Source organism: Vigna unguiculata, chromosome 3 (assembly GCF_037176805.1).
Source record: "Vigna unguiculata cultivar grain cowpea cultivar isolate G323 ecotype 2 chromosome 3, ASM3717680v1, whole genome shotgun sequence".
NCBI classification, from domain to species: Eukaryota; Viridiplantae; Streptophyta; class Magnoliopsida; order Fabales; family Fabaceae; genus Vigna; species Vigna unguiculata.
This window is the reverse complement of record NC_140794.1, coordinates 38,994,651-39,011,313: the sequence shown is the minus strand read 5'-3', so window position 1 is coordinate 39,011,313 and position 16,663 is coordinate 38,994,651. Positions and strand designations below refer to the sequence as shown.

The 16,663-nt window shown below is 35.6% G+C and overlaps 1 protein-coding gene across 2 annotated transcripts; it reads right to left on the bottom strand.

The window, feature by feature from the left end:
* Positions 1 to 218: 218 nt before the first annotated feature.
* On the bottom strand, positions 219 to 14,356 carry LOC114178379 (PH, RCC1 and FYVE domains-containing protein 1-like). Of its 2 annotated transcripts, XM_028064244.2 has the most exons (9): positions 13,637 to 14,350; positions 13,064 to 13,150; positions 12,186 to 12,275; positions 11,858 to 11,938; positions 11,488 to 11,658; positions 9,373 to 11,397; positions 8,489 to 8,635; positions 2,683 to 2,975; positions 219 to 917 (listed from the first exon to the last, which is right to left on the bottom strand). In XM_028064244.2, exons 1-9 carry the CDS (start codon positions 13,682 to 13,684, stop codon positions 827 to 829), a joined length of 3,033 nt encoding a protein of 1,010 aa, XP_027920045.1. In that variant the 5' UTR covers positions 13,685 to 14,350; the 3' UTR covers positions 219 to 826. The 2 variants fall into 2 exon arrangements, with proteins under 2 accessions (XP_027920045.1, XP_085527321.1); XM_085671195.1 differs by lacking the exons at positions 219 to 917; positions 2,683 to 2,975 and adding an exon at positions 7,790 to 7,998 and having other exon boundaries at positions 13,637 to 14,356.
* Positions 14,357 to 16,663: the final 2,307 nt, after the last annotated feature.

Genomic DNA, 16,663 nt, shown 5'->3' with positions numbered 1-16,663 from the left:
ATTTGAGCGCAGGTTCTTGGATAGTACTTTTGCTACTTACTCCCATGAAGATGCACTTGAGAGCAGTAATTCCTATTTTTCCCACATTTGCCAATGACAACCTCTGCAAGATTTTAGGAGTGGTGATAATCACAAATTGGCGTTGCTAATGATGTCTATCCAAGAACCAATGATGATCTAAATTTAACGAAAAAAATGGTGAGAGCGAATGCGAAGGATAAAAAATAAAACCAACAGTTAAAAAATGAACTACCAAATGTACATATCCGTATTTTACTGAGGATTCCTACCCAAATTTAAATACGATCCCCGTCTGTACCTCTGAAGAGGTATTGAATATCAGAATGGTAAAAGGGACCAACAATTAAACGCTCATACAGCCTTGCTATGCTCCAAATGGAGTGAGCATATTGACAAAATGCACAGCAAGAAATCACTAGGTTGGCAAGAGAAGTTGCTATACAATAGGCAAAAAGAAACTGAACAAAACAATCCTCAGCTGCAAGTAAACATACACGCAGTTGTACCAAAAATAAAACAGCTGAATTGCATCACAACTGACAGTGAGTTAATTAAGGAAATTTTTTCCGCTATTTTCCATTTTTTTTTCTTTGGCTGAGGGGAGGGAGGTTGTAGGAGCATTTTTCCGGAAAGTTACAAGTTTCCTCCTGTGGTTTTTTTTCCCATAATTCTGTATTCTACCTGTCAATTTTGGAGAAGATCCTTGTTAATTTTGGAAGAGGGAGAAGGGAAAAGAATTTACTGTTTCCATAGCGTCACAGAATAAGGATAAGTTTTTGCTCCGGGGAAAAGATTCTTGCATATTCTATAGAGCAACTATGTTGTGCCGCTCCAATATTTTGCTTCCATTTTCCGTCCACCACTTCTCAGCTTCTTCTTCTGTGAAATGCTTTCGACTGTAAAAACAACTGAGAATTTCAGTTAAGTGTGCACAAAAACCTCATTGCTGGACAAACAGATAACGAAAATATTCTTAAACATTCACCACATATTCCTAAAATATTTTTAAAAGAAAGCAGTAGATTTCTTTTTCCATTGTTTTTTGTTGCTCCACATACAAATGGCTAGCGAGGGGTTGGAATAAAGATATCTCCTTCCACTTAGGCCCCCATCACAGTGAGGATCGAGGATATGCCAAACCAAAAATCAGACCACAATTATTTCACGAAATATTGTTCTCTACCCAGTTTTTGTTAAGTAGGTTATAATCATCATTCACTTAAAGAATCAAAGGGTTAAATAAAATAGACAAAGTATAAAAGAAGGTATATGCTGTAAGATTGATACTGTAACACTATCATAGTGAATCAAGTGCCACTATGGAGGGGTTATCCTCTTCAAAATGTATGAATTTCCAATAGTCAATCTTCACCGATGCAAACACAATTACTGGACAGACAGGACTTTTTGCTGTGTAAACAATCAACTAATTTTCAAATAAGGAATTGCTAGAGGTCCAGCCAGTAAATAAATTGACTTTAGACATCGCAAAATAAAAAGATCGTGTTGCAAAATGTAAATATATTGTAGTCAACTATGAACCATTCTGAAATTTCCTGCTAAATAGTTTCATGCCATTCTGAAATCTCTTCATAAATATTTTTGTTATTTCGAAATTTCTTCATAAATAACAAAAGGGTTAAATAAAATGATTTTCCCAGTAGAGAAACTCCAAAAATACTTCTACCTTTGTATCCAAACAGGCCCCATGTTATTTTATATATCTTTATAAATGTTTATAAATTTGGAAGATAAGCCCATGTAAAAGGCAACAATATGATTTCTTTCTTGTTAATCATCACCGGAAGCAATAATTAATATCGTCGGGAAACTTGAGCGCATACAAGATGGGTAATCCCTTCCCGACATGGGTTATTCCGTATCCAAAGTGGTATCACCAGAATCGATCCCTGAACCACTGGGTTTAGGAACAAAAGACGCTATCACTTGGGTCAACCAATTTTAGTCTATGATTTATCTTATAAATATATTTAAAGCAACGAAAATCTGCTTTTTCTTTCTTCAAAGAAAAAACTGGCATAATGTATCAGAAGTATTCAATTCATTGTAAAGATATTCACTAAAATGAGAAAGCTTTGACCACTTTATTGTTGTCGGAGGGTATTGATAGACTGAGTTGTGACAGTTCAAGCATCTATGGCAACGATTTTCTAATAGTGCCTCATTTTCAGACAATAGTACAATAGTGCAAGTAGCATGCACTCAGAAAGCATCATGACTACAGAAGCTCTATCAATCCCCCACATCAACCACATCTGATAGTATTTCATGTTTTCATGGAGTAACAAGTTGTAGATGGATGTAGATGCATGGAATGAAGGTCCATTAAATATAATCTATAATAACGAGTCTCAGATTCAATAAGGAAAAGAAAAGATAAAAAGAAATGGTTAAAACAGAATAGATATGGATTACGTGAGGTAGTTGAAAAAGTACTTTGAACAGCTTGATCCCCAACATCCACCACGCTCTTAGTTAAAAGTACTGATAAAAATATTATAGGTGAAAAGAGGAAACCAACAATGACAAAATGGTATTTAACAAAGCAGCGTCACTTCTCATTTAATTGGAGAACATGAGTTCATAAACATTTGTAATAGTTCTATATGAATAGGCTTAACAAATTAGAGCACAGCATACCTGAAGCGAACACGCTTAAGCTCATTACCACCACCTGGCAGGAGAGACAAACGTACGAACACACCTGGTTCATCTTGCACTACCCACTCTGCCTTTCCACTTTGTGTTTTGGCACCATTAGGTAATATCAGATTTGCTACATTGCTGCTGCCTTCATTTTGTAGCATGGCAGTGTTTCTTATATGGCTCACATCCAAGGAATGATCTAGAATATTTTTAGTGGTTTCAGCACAGAGCTCTGTACTGCAGTCAGCATTGTGTCCTTCTGGCAGCCTTTCCACCATTTCCTTTAACTGTAACACAATTTAACATACAGAGTCAGAGATAATTGATCAAGGGCTAAAGCACAAGAATGGTAAACTTCACAGCAATCACTTAATCCAGAATCTCTTGCCCGCCACAAGCTTAAAACAATATATATCACAGATTTAGTGCATGTTTGGTACAGTTTTATTTTAAAGAAATAATAACTATTTTCCTGCTTTCTGATATATACTTTTTCTTTTGAAAAAATAGAGTCCGAGCTAACATGCCATTAGGTTTTTCCACCCAGCATCCACCCATCACAAGTGGTCAATGACGTGCATAAACATGATTAACTTTGTCCAACAAGTAGTTAAAAGTAATGAACATGATTGTATACAGTTATGAATATGTGGTTAATAATATCATAAGTTTATTGAAATGTCTAAAATGGAGATTAGCTTTGACTCACAAATAGTTAATAGTGTCATAGGATTATTGCCTATCACACGAGGTTTTAATTACATGCATATAGTTAACTGAAAGAGATTTGATGTGTGGTTAGTAGTGGCTTGAGATTTTTGAAATGTCGAACAGTTAGTCAACTTTGCATCTCAAGTAGTTAATATTAACCACCTCGATAGTAATCATGTTCAGTTTCTTTTAACCTCTTGTCAGGCAAAATTAGTTTTATTTACGCATATAGCTTACCAAGTGTCAAGATGGGCATAACCCGTGAACTTTTCCCTTAATAATTGATTGTGGAAAAGCTCATGCAAACAAATAGTTTATCACAATTTTAACATGTTTCAAAATTATGTTATCTGTACCAAAAAAAAAAAAAATCTTAAATCCATCAACAAGTCACCAGTGTTTTTGCCATTTATTATTGATTTGTCAGCAAAACAACACTTTAACTCTACATTTTTTCCATGGAGTTTGTATTGGATGACAAAAACATGAGATTTTTTTCAATTTGACAGAAAACTCTGAAAATTTGATTACGGTTTTAGAGCTCTATTTCTAACATACTCTTCGTTTACGAAAATTTCTATCTTTGGAAGGCTTCTTTCTTTGTTATCTTCATTCTATCAATCCATATGTATTAAAGATTGAGAAGGGAAATATCATAAACAGAACAGAGAATTACTTTTTCTAAGCTTTTCAATTTGGATTGAAGAAGTAAAAGGCCTTCAAAAGATACCAATTCACTAACTAAGCTATTTAACTAGATTTTGACATCTAAGGAAATGTTAGGTGAGTGGAGAAGGAGCACTTTGGTTCTTATATTTAACAAAGTAAATATTTAAAATTTTGAAAACTAGAGAAGACTAAAACTTATGTCATACTATGAAATTACAAAAAAACATGATTAAGAATAGATGAAGAGAAGACATAAAGATTGTAACAAGTCATTTATCTTTTACAGAAGTTGATGAAAAGTTATAAAAACAATGGAAATAACTTACATTCGGTTAACACATGGTTGAGAGTTGAGAAAATTTTTCCATCTTTTTTATCAGCAAGAAAAAATATATTCAAGAATGGGACAATAATTGGGTATGGGTTTAGGGTTAGGATTTGAAAAAGAATGATGTTTGCATGGCTTATATCCACACTATACAAGATATGAATGATGGGATAACTACTAGTGTGATGAAGCAAGAGTAAGGACTTACCAATAGGGATAGGACTATGTTAGGCATGGAAGTAATTAGAAGGTGAGGAAGAAATTTAAAGATAAAAGTAGTAAAATGGTTAGTTGTTCCAGGGGAAGACGTTTTGGAAAGTCTATATATTCTTTTCTTGTGGGAGGTTGAGGGAGAATTTTAAAAGATGATGTTTGTGACAGGGAGAATCCTATGAGAAAGAAATGCAGTTTTCTGTTGGAAGCTTTGGCTTTTACAGTGTAAAGTGAATAATACAGTGCAAGACTTTGTCTTTTACTGCTTTTCTGTCTTGTTTTTTCATCACAGTTTCTAGGTTCCTAACAATTTGGTCTGACCTGACGGATCCGAAGAAAAGGGAAATTTAAGAAACTAGAGTGAGTTCTTTGGGAAAGTTTGGCCGGTGAGTAAGGAAGAGTTACTACAGAGATGAAGACAAAATTGTCTATTAGCAAAGATATCCTGTGTGACATAAAGAAGATTAAGGATATAAAGAGTCCAACCAAACACATGTTGTGGTCCTTTTCCACCGCCCTCACACACCCCTTTTTGCTGAACAAACACAAGCACAAATTTACCTGTGCCAAAAAAATTTTGACAGTCTAGCACCTAGATCACCTAGCCCACACAACCTAGCCCCAACTTCCATCCCCATATCCTAGTTTGTCTGGATATACTTTCTCTATAAATTGGGGATTCCAATACCATTCTTACATCATCTAATCTCGTCAACTGTATGCTCTCCACCTTTTAGTTTAAACAAGTTCCTCATTTAGTCACGACTTCATCAATTTCCTTTTCATGTCGTTGGGTCCACTTGCTTTGATCAAAACTTAACTTTCAACCTAAACAAACTCTCAACATTATCCAATGTCTTTCTTGGTTAACATTGATTCTAAAAGGATTATCATTGCTTCACTCCTATTTTGCAATAATATTGTACTCCTGCCACAAATTACACTATCCACACAAGTACACATTCTCTTGTTCTTCTTCCATCTATTTGTCAGGTTGACTTTGCGGTCCACTAGGATGCTCCTCCAATCAAGCCACTAGAGGTCCATCCCCTTCAAGCATATCACCGTTTCCCAAGTTACACACCAGCCATTGATACAAGCCATTGAGATATCGTAGAGGCCATGCCAAACTATTCCCTAGCACTAGCTCATTTACTACATTTGGACCTGCTCCATGACCTCCACTAGCTCATCCCATTGCAAATAGATATTCATTCTAGTCATAATCATTCTCCTCACTACGTTTAGAGTTGTCAAAATAGGTTGCAACCCACGAGCCAACCCAGCTCACCACGGGTTCGGACTGGGTTGGGTAGAAATTTTTTTACAAATTTCAATACGGATTGATTTTTAACCCAGCTCATCTAGAACCCGACTCATCCAGGTTGAACTCGTGGTGAGCCGAGTTGGTGAGCCAACCCGCAGATAAAAGGGTCACACAAGTGTTTTTTATTAAGTTAGACTTTACATTTGAGTTATGTTAGGTTGTGTTTTTTTTAGCCAACACAAATAATTTGTATTTTTTTTATTTTGGTTTGTATTTGGATTATATTAAAGTTTATTTAGATTTTAATTAGAATTACAATTTAGTTTTGACTGAAAAAAAATAAAAAAATTATATTTTTTTTAATTAAGTCAACCCGTTTAACCCACCAATCCGTGGTGGGCCGGGCCGTGATGGGTCGAGCCGGGTCGGGCCAGATTACTTGTTTTGACAGCTCTAACTACATTACACTAAGTTATCATTGTCTTTCCCCCTTTGCACTATACATGTCTCTATTATGTTTCTTTTGCATCTATTCCTAACTCTCTAGGTGATGTCTTATCTCACCCCAAGTGGTGGATCAACAAGCAATGATTGCTGAAATGTGTACACTCTAAACAATGGTAAATGGAAACTTATCTCACTTCCACCTTGCAAGTCCATAGTTGGGTGCCAATGGCTTTATTACGCTTTTAAAGTAGGTCCTCAAAGAAAAATTGACAGCAGCAAGGCCCACCTAGTTGCCAACAGTTACATAGCGGTATTTCGGAAACACTACAACACTTTCCCTATGCCTAAAAGGGCGTCACTTAGACACCTATTTTGCATGGCTACTATTCTCCGTCAGCCATTGTTTCAATTTAATATTAAAAAATGCCACAATGGAAATTGTGAAGAGGTTTATATGGAGTAACCACCTGTATTTGTTGCTTAAGGGGATTCCTCTCCCATGGTAGGTTGGCTAAGCAAATCATTTAATAAGCTTAAATAGTCATAATGTGTCTGATTTGACCCATTTCGTATGAATGTGAAGTAGTTTTGTACGATTTGCAATGTTCTATTGCCACTCACCTATGACATGCATCTTGTTGAAAGTCCCACATCGACTAGAGATAAGGCAATTTCATAGTATATAAGTGAGGTGCAAACCTCACCTTACAAGCCGGTTTTGTGGGGTTGAGTTAGACTTAAACTCCACTTCTAACATAGTATTAGAACCAAGTTAGACCCTATCCTAGCGAACTTTCTTGGATATTCTGTTCCACCCAATATCAGGCCACTAACAGACCACCCACTAATTTCTTGTCCCACGCATGAGATGAATATTTCTCGGCGTGAGGGGATGTGTTGGAAGTCTCATATCGACTAGAGATAAGGTCAATTCACAATATATAAGTGGGTGCAATCCTCACCTTACAAGCCGATTTTGTGGGGTTGAGTTTGGCTTAAAATCCACTTCTAACATAGTATCAGAGCCAAGTTAGAGCCTATCCTACCGAGCTTTCTTATACAATCTGTTCCACCCATTTCTAAACCCACTTCTAACATATCTACTTCATTATGTAGGTGGATGATACTGTCATCATAGACACTGATCAACTTGGCATGTTCACCTTAAGCATCACCTCTCCTGCCAACTCCAGACTAAAGACCTTGGTAGACTTCACTAATTCTGAGGTACTGAGGTTGCTAAATCTAAGGATAGCTTGATTATCTCCCGAAAGAGATATGCTTTGAATATCCTGAAAGAAATTGCCATTTTGAGTACCAAATCAATTGACATTCGTATGGACAATAGTATCAAATTGCTAGTCAATCAAGAAGAGTCTTCATCAAATCCTGATGATATGAATGGTGAGTTGAAATGTTGAACTACCTTAATAGTTACTCATCCAAATATTGTATTTCCAACCAATGTAGTAAGTCAACTATTGAATCCGCCTTGTCAAGACCATTAGAATGTTGTTATTTGTATATTGAAGTATATTAAAAAATTTCCGGACAACATTTATGAAGACAAACATGCTTGGATTGTTGATTATTCATATGTTGACTAGAATGGCACATCCAATGATAGACAATCCACCATGAGGTCCTACGTGCTAATTGGAGGAAATATAATATCCTGAAAAAAAAAAAAAAACAAAATGTTGTAGCAAAATTTAATGTCGAAGCAGAATACCAAGTTATGAGCTTAGTGACTTGCGAACTCAAAACACTAAAGCAACTCCTGAAAAAGCTTAAATTCGAACACTCTACACAAATGAAATGATAACGACTTGTGATAACCAGACAGTTGTATCTGATCCGTTTTTCCACGAGAAGACAACATATCAATGTAGCCAATATCCTCACCAAGTCTTTGAGGGATCCAACAATTGACTATATTTGGTACAAGCTAGGCGTATATGATTTATTTGCTCCGCTAAAGTTGGTTATTTCACCAAAAGGCCTATATTTGTTTATTCCTTGTTTGTAAGATCCCCCACCAAAGCTTTAGTTATGTATCTTCCCTTGCAAGAACAGTTTACATAATACATAAAAGACCCAACAAACTACAATCATGCTTAGTAATGTAGAAGAGGAGAAAGAACCCTACAGATAGAGTACCCAACCTGTGCAGTCAATGATTTTATGACCTCTTTTGCTGATTTACACTTTCCAGCTTCATCTGCAGCTACTGTAGTCACTTCCTTCAATTGCTTTGATGTTCTCTCAAGTTCAGCCTCTAAACTTTTCGATTTTCGAGTAAGATCTTCAACCTAACAAGTATATATGATCATTTCCAGGCTGAGTATACTTCAAACATTTTCAACAATTATAAATCACAAACAAATAGTATCAGAAAGTTAAAAACTATAATTATTTTAAATTCAAGTTCATATAATTATGTAATTATTTTAATTCAAGATAAAAACAAATATACATATAATTATTTGGTTCAATTATCATATGTGAATGTGAATACACAGACCTGAGCAGCGAATACAAACTAGTAATGAAAATGCACTGTAAACAGTTGATGCAAATGGTGCCATATACAGATACAGATTCTTTTACATTAGAAAGTTAAAATGGCACAGTATATGCAGAACCTTTTCATCTTAGAAATTCTTTTATTATATTTACATTTTGTATTCTATCTTTAACCAAGAAGAATAACACCGTGGGATTCATGTAATCAACTTCACGTAGTGGAATAAGGCTTTGTTGTTGTTGTTTTAAGTTGGACCCCTTATCTGCCAAACTTTGTAACTACCCTGCTTTTGTTTTAAGCAAAAATTCGTCCATCTAAAAGAATCTTATAACAAATCAAATGTAATGAGATATGCAAGCTTTAAGAAGTTAATCAGCAATTTCATAAAAAATAATCTTCTTTCAAAGCGTCAGAGTCCTAAACAGATAAATATTACTTATGTGAGATACATATATATGACAGGAAAACGTTCTCTAGAAGGATAGATACACACATGACTCAGATATATATGATTAGGCTTACCTGAGTCCTTAAACTTATAACTTCTTGACTTAAAATATCATTTCTTTGCTTTAAATCATCATTGATATCTTCATACGATTCTCTTGGACTTGACTTTGATGAAGCTGGAGATGTTGATTGACAAGATATTCTTGCAGCAGGCTCAGAAAATGAAAAGTGTTTCTTAGAATCCACAAAAACAGAATTTGATGATTTTGAAGAAGCAAAACCCCTCGTCTCTAATTTTCCATTTGAAGCCGGGGAACGATGGATATCTTGTGAATCTGGAAGCTTCGATTGACCACTTACTGTTTGAAGAATAGAACCAAAAGATGAAAGCCTCAATAGTGTTCCCTGTATTTTAGTGATTTTGTTATCTTGCAAACTTACACTTCTCAAACTAGGGCTTTGCACCAAGGGTACTGACTCAGCAGATTTTTTAAGTTTGAGATAACAGTCCTCACAAACTCGATACGGCTTACTAGTATTGGGAGCAAGGGAAGCTTTTAAAGATTTCTTGCTGGTGCAAGATTTGCAAAACACAAGTCCACAGTTGTAACAATTATGACGTTTTCTTCTGAAATTAAATGAATTACGACATCCAAAACATGTAGAATGATCAACACTTGGGATCCATTTATGAAGACATACAGCAACGGTAAAATTTGAACCACAAAAAACACTTTTCACTTGTTTATCTTTTAAAAACTCAACAAGTGTGGGTTTATTTCTGTGATCATTGTCTCCGTGACCTAATTGCCCATTCAAACCCTTTCCCCATGTGTAAACCTCTGCCTTGGAGGTCAGGACTGCAACATGATATGAACCACAGGCAATATCTTCTACAAAACTGTCAGCAATTTTAACACACGTAGGGACTTTTCCATCGGATGCAGGACAGCCAAGTTGCCCATAAGCAGTGCTTCCTACTGTATATACACGTCCTGATGTTGTCAAAGCAATTGTAAGACTGTGGCCACAAGCCACCTTGCTAATGTTTTCAGCACTCAATGCAATTACACACTCAGGAAATAGTCTAGGTTTCTTATCACCATGTCCAAGTTGGCCTTTATCTCCATCACCCCACGTGAAAAGTCTTTTACAAGATGAGCTTGTAGAAGATTCGGTTATCACCTCAACAACTGCAGCAGTGTGCCAAACACCACAAGCAACCGTGGTTGTTCTAAACCCTCTCAAAGTTTTCACTTCCTGAGGAATAGTTGCACTACTATGATTTCCGTGTCCTAAGGCACCAAAAGTTCCATCGCCAAATGTGAACAATTGCCCAGCTGATGTAACAATAGCTGTATGCCAAGGTCCACAGGACACATAAGATACACGTAAACCCTCCAAACTACCACTTACTTTCTTAGGAATCCAGTAAGTGGCTTCAATTCCATGTCCAAGCATGCCAGAGTTGTGAGCACCATCACCCCATGTATAAAGATCCCCAGAATAAGTAACAGCACATGTATGATATTCTCCGCATGCTACTAACTCAATATTCAAGCCACCAAGAGCTTCAACAAGTTTAGGGTGATGAACATCCATTTCTACACCATGTCCAAGCCTACCTCCTGACTCCTCTCCCCAACTAAATATCTCTCCCTGCTTGGTAACCAGAACAGCATGTCTGTAGCCACAACTAATACTTTGAACATCTAGAACTAATTTTGATTCCAATGCCTTGGGGAGGAAAGCATCCATCTGGGAACTAGACAAGGCTCCAACTCTATGTACACCACCAAGAATTCCATTGCCAATACCTTCTCCCCAAATAAAAACATCACTTAGGGAATCAAAATCTTCATGATAAGAACCCTGGCTGGAGGAACTTACAGCACTAGACAAACTAACTCGAAATGCCTCAGATGAAGAATTTCGATTGCTTGAGTTATCTGCAGAACCAGAGGATAAGGAGGAATTTGCAACAGATTCAGCTTGACTGGAACCCTTGCTAGCTGCATTGAACGAAATTATTTCGGAGAAAGCCTTAACCCATCTATTTTTCACATCAAAAGCAGCTCCACCACCTTCTCCAGGGTCCTGTTGTATAAAATTGTAGAGTGAAAAATATAGCAAATTGTAAATGTCTATCTGAACTGTATGAAACAAAAAGATGAAAGCCATTGTTACAGAAGATGGTGTATTTGAAGGAGTGGATTTTCGTGTGCTAGATTTTGGACTATCAGAACACTGACTGTCATCAGTTCTCGACTCAAATCTCCACTTGCGACTGTTCCCTCGAGTAACTAATGCCTTAAGACCAATAAACCAGATTTCAGCTTCTTCTTTGTCCTTGCATATCTGTACATAGATTAGCAGTGGATCAAATATTGAAGCTCATAAGCTATAAATTCCCCATTTTACTCAACTCACTAACTCAATATCAGACTAGCTCACAACCAGGTCAGTTAGAGGAAAAAGATGACGAGACAATCTTCATTACAGGCCCAGTAGGTTTAATTTTCATAATAATTAACAATTAAGCAGAAAGAAAGCATACCAAATCCAAGGATCTGTCGTTGTATATAAGAGAAAATGATTGATATTCCTTCTCAGGTCGTGGATACCGCTGAAATGTTGCCTGGATGATAACACCAAATCAAAAAGAAAATGAGCATGGTACAGTAATCCAATAGAAAAAAAATAAAGAACTAAGGATCAGTAAAACATGTATTTTTCCAACTATTCCTACAAAGAATAAAGCCCAAAAGCCATTTCAGAATGATTTATTGAACTCAGGTGAAGGCTTATCAAGGAAATAATTGAAATTTCAAAAAAGGCACCCAGTATTAACCAGAGAAAATAGTATAGGCCTTTTACAAACTTACAGTTCGCTGCCCTGGAATGATCCTTGAAACTGTACCGAGCTTAAGCTGTTTCTCTTCCTTGCCAGAGTACCATAACAGTAGAGACTCGTCCTAAAAGAAAAACCAATAGCACTGAACAAGGCAGAACAGAAGATACATGCCGGTTTTTCTTGTCCTTAATTTTAAATTTATTTGAAAAACACAATACTTCAGATATATAGAGTTGATATGTGGATGGGAAAAATCAGAAACAAGTATATAAGCACTTTTTAAATTCCTAGCAAAAGCTTAATACTTGAAAAATAATATACAAAATTCCTATTTTATAACATTGAAAATAAAAGGCATTTGACCTTTCTTCGACTCAGGCATAATTTGCTGTTATAATAAGCTGTTTGGCATCTAGATTATTCAAACACGATTAAAATATTCCTAAACTAAAGTTCACTACTGAATTTTATGCATATTTAACTACTGGTTTTAGTTTAATATAAGCTTTTTGTGGTCATCATGTATATGATAGCAACCTATTTGTTTCTGTGTTACCACTTTCCATCAGCAAAACTGTTACTGTCAGCAATATCTTCAGAAAATTGTTCTGTATAAAGTGCATAAAATTCTAAATAAAAAAAGGAGATACTTTTATGTCCTTTGATGGGTTATTACAACTCTTTTAACCAACAGTAAGGAGGTAGTTTTTTGTGGTCATCATGTATATAATAGCAACCTATTTGTTGCTGCGTTACCACTTTCCATCAGCAAAACTGTTACTGTCACCAATATCATCAGAAAATTGTTCTGTATAAAGTGTATAAATTTTAAATAAAAAAGGAGGTAGTCTTATGTCCTTTAATGGGTTATTACAACTCTTTTAACAAACAATAATAATAGCAACTTACATTGGAAAGCCTAAATGGGCAGAACTTTGGCTTCCCTCTTCGCCCGTACTTTAGAAGATACGAGCCTTTCTTAAGAAATGTAATTGCCTAAAAAGGGGGAAAAAAGGTTAAATATCATTAAAAGAAGATTATCCATGATTTCAAAACTAAAAAGCACAAGGCAAAACATCTGCTTCCAGCTTTAACGTCCAGTTATGTCAGCAACCGTTGTAAATTAGGACAAAACATAGATACATACTCACATGTGTTGATTATGTTGTTCTTCAATTAGAATTAAAGTTTCACCTCTCAGTAATCAGCATAATAAAGATTAGTATTACCAAAATAAAACTTCAATTCTGATTGAAAAACAGTACATGCAGCACCTAAGGAACCGTATATAACTCCCATCATATAAATTATTATTTAACCCACTAAAAATCTATTAGCTGAACAAGACCATAACAACGAAGAACTAAAAGGTATCGTGAATGGCACACACAGGCAAGAAAATTTTATTTTCATTTTCTATTTAGCTACACTAATCATTAAAACCCAGAAGAAACAACAGAAAGAAAGCAAAAACTGCTGAACCTGCTCGATATCTCTCTCGCCAAGAGCAGTTTTCTGAGGATCAGCCATTCAAGTTGCAATAAGAGGCGCTTCCCAAGAATGGAACCAACACCCATTTGAACAACGAACCAAAGCAAAGCATATACCATAAAGCAACGTCCAACCCCTCCCCATGAAACCCGATTCAGCGCTTTCAAATTAACCAAGCGAAGCTACTTTCATCTACCCCATAGCTCAACCACACCGCAGAGTTCATAGGACCGCAGAGAAATTCGCCTCCCGTCACCACTTTCAGCTCGAAAGAAAACCCTAGAAAACGCGCTTACCACCGAAACCTCGGAATTCCTCGGATTCCCTCTAACAGAGAGGCCTCGGTGTCGCGAATGCGGAAGGAAACAACGCAACGGGAACCGAAACCAGCAACATTGCGAGGAATCCTCGGACAACGACAAAAACCTAACGTCTGAGGAGAAGTCGGGGTCCTTGGAACCGCGGCGTAGGGAATTGGAAGAAGGAGAGGTTGCGGTGTGGAGGTTGCGGTGGCGAGAGACAATGCCTTGGGTTTTTCTCCTTTCTGAACTCGAATTCACCGAGGTTCGTTTGAAATTTTGGTAACACGCGAAAGGGGTCTCTCTCTTCCGAGAGGAGCTAACTGTTTTTTCTGCCGGTTAATGCCACGTCAGCAACTGAAATCTGGGAGATGGGGATGGCTGGTTTTGTCGTTTTCTGGAACTTTGGGGGACAAATGAGTCCAATTTCGGGATTTGAAACGACATGCCTCGCTGGTGTCGCTCTCTTCGGGGACTTCACTCCCCTGTGCTTCGGACTACGGTAAGACCTCCTAGGGATTTCCCTTGGATCGATCTTATTCGCATCCAATGGAATAAGAGACTGCTTTTTCGAGGGTGCATCGTACACCGTGCTCATTACCACACCCAGTAACTCCAGTTGGATTTCGTGGACGAAAAAAGGAATGTGGGTGTTTAATGTAATGTAATGTAACCATATTCCCTCGAGCTTTTATTACACGAATGGGAAAGATTTTGTTCCATTTGAAATTATAAACATTTTTTTAATCATTGCTTTTATTTGTAGGTTTTGCTTGGTTTTAGTTTTAGACGTAAAATAGAAACGCCAGTAACTAAAATTATTAAATAATATATCGTATTTCAAGCAAACTAATAAATTCCTATCAGTTAAAAGTAATCTTAGTCATAATTTTATTTATTTGTTTCTTATAAATTTAGTTATATTATTTTATCTTCAAAAGTATTTATTTTATGAGTTTTAATTTCTTACAGTAAAATTTTATTCTCTGCTACATGTAAAACACTACGTTTTCCATTTACCGAAAGGAAAAGCTACATTTTTTTCATTTCCTGTTTTAGAAAGGCAATTTAAAATTTTAACATTATGTTTTTAAAGTTCAAAAGACAGGAAGTGTTAACTGTGAAATCTTTATAAAGTAATACAATTTCAAAAAAAATTCCATATGAGCATATTTATCTAAATAGTAATGTTTACGATTTATGAACAAACTTCAGTGAAATATGTTTTCAGAATATAATGGTTCCGGTAAAATTTTACAAATTTAACAAATATTGTATAATTTTATTAAATTTATTGATTTAATTATGTAACATATCAAATGATATATTAAATTGAGTTTATGTTTTAATTGATATAATACTTTTGAAAATATTAATTTTTATAATGAAATTTTGTAAATTTATGACATTTTAAATTACTTAATAATGGTAAAATTGTTTTATAATAAAAATTGGAAATCCAAGTATAATTAAATTAATTATTTAAATTAATATTGCAAAATTGTATTTATTTAAATGTATTTTAAATTTTATTTTTAAAAAATTTTAAATAAATACTAAAAATACCATTTATTAATATGATTAAAAAAATATAAATTCAATGCATTACATGAGCCATCATCTAAGTACCAAATAGGATATATGGCTAATACAGTGAGTTAGTGAGTTAGCGAGTTACTTTTATAAAGTGTAATATAGGACCCTTATCAAGTTCTTAGTATCACTCAAGTCTTAAGTGTAATATCTCATCTTAGCATCATAAAATTAATAAAATAAAATATTTCATGATAATACTTAAAACAATTAATCCAGAATACAAAGTATATTAATACAGTTATTCAAAAAATAGGACTATAAAAATATGGCATTTATACAACTATATTACACCAACAAAAATTCTATACCTAAATCAATTACTCATTGTAGCCAAAGTATCCCAAAACTCTAATAGTTGGTTCCTCCTCCTCTATAGGAGTCTTTGTACTTGTATTTTCATCTATTCACAGATAAAATAATCATTACAAAAGAAATAGACAACTACAACCATGAAAAATAAAAAAGAAGATAAGCTAATTTGCAAAAATAACATCATATATATATATATATATATATGTAAGGCCCATAAAAAAATTTTACTGTTCATTCTGTCCTAAATTAAAGGGCTGCCCTTGTAAATGGGTCTAAGACCGACCCAACAGATAAAACCCCTAAGTCTGCCCTAAACCTAACACTTCTCCTCATTTCAGAAACTGTTCCTGGTCCTAAGAGCCGCAGCCGTTATTCTATCTCTGCTAGGGTTTGACACCATCGTGAGCACGCAAGTTCGAACTAGTTATTTTTTCTCTACGTAAGTGCTCCCTCTTTCTGTGCCTATATTTCTGCCACTGTTGCTCTAGGTAACTCATGTTTTCCGTTGTTGGTTATATTTTCCAGCTCCTTGTGTTGTCCCTCGAGTTACTGCGTTCCGCTGTGGGTCAAGATCCTGTGCGAGTCATTTCCAGGTAGGGAAGCTAAAACCTGACTCATATATTCCATTTTTTCCTGTTGTTTGGCTGTTGTTTCGAGTTGTGTGGTTGGTGTGATGCTATGTTGGTTTGGAATGCGTGAATCTATTGTTTGGGCTGTGTGTGTGGCTGTTGTAGGAAAATAGTGGCGAGACCTGATAATCTCGCCTAAGCGAGCCAGTCTCGCCTAGGCGAGATGGACAAGGACTCGCTTA

What these genes read in the sequence shown, in the direction of transcription:
- LOC114178379 (XM_028064244.2), bottom strand. Translation starts at nt 13,684, where the DNA reads ATGGCTGATCCTCAGAAAACTGCTCTTGGCGAGAGAGATATCGAGCAG. An exon ending in GCGAGAGAGATATCGAGCAG is followed by an intron (nt 13,151 to 13,636) that starts GTTCAGCAGTTT and finishes CCCCCTTTTTAG; the next exon opens with GCAATTACATTTCTTAAGAA. An exon ending in TTATAAGTTTAAGGACTCAG is followed by an intron (nt 8,636 to 9,372) that starts GTAAGCCTAATC and finishes TATACTTGTTAG; the next exon opens with GTTGAAGATCTTACTCGAAA.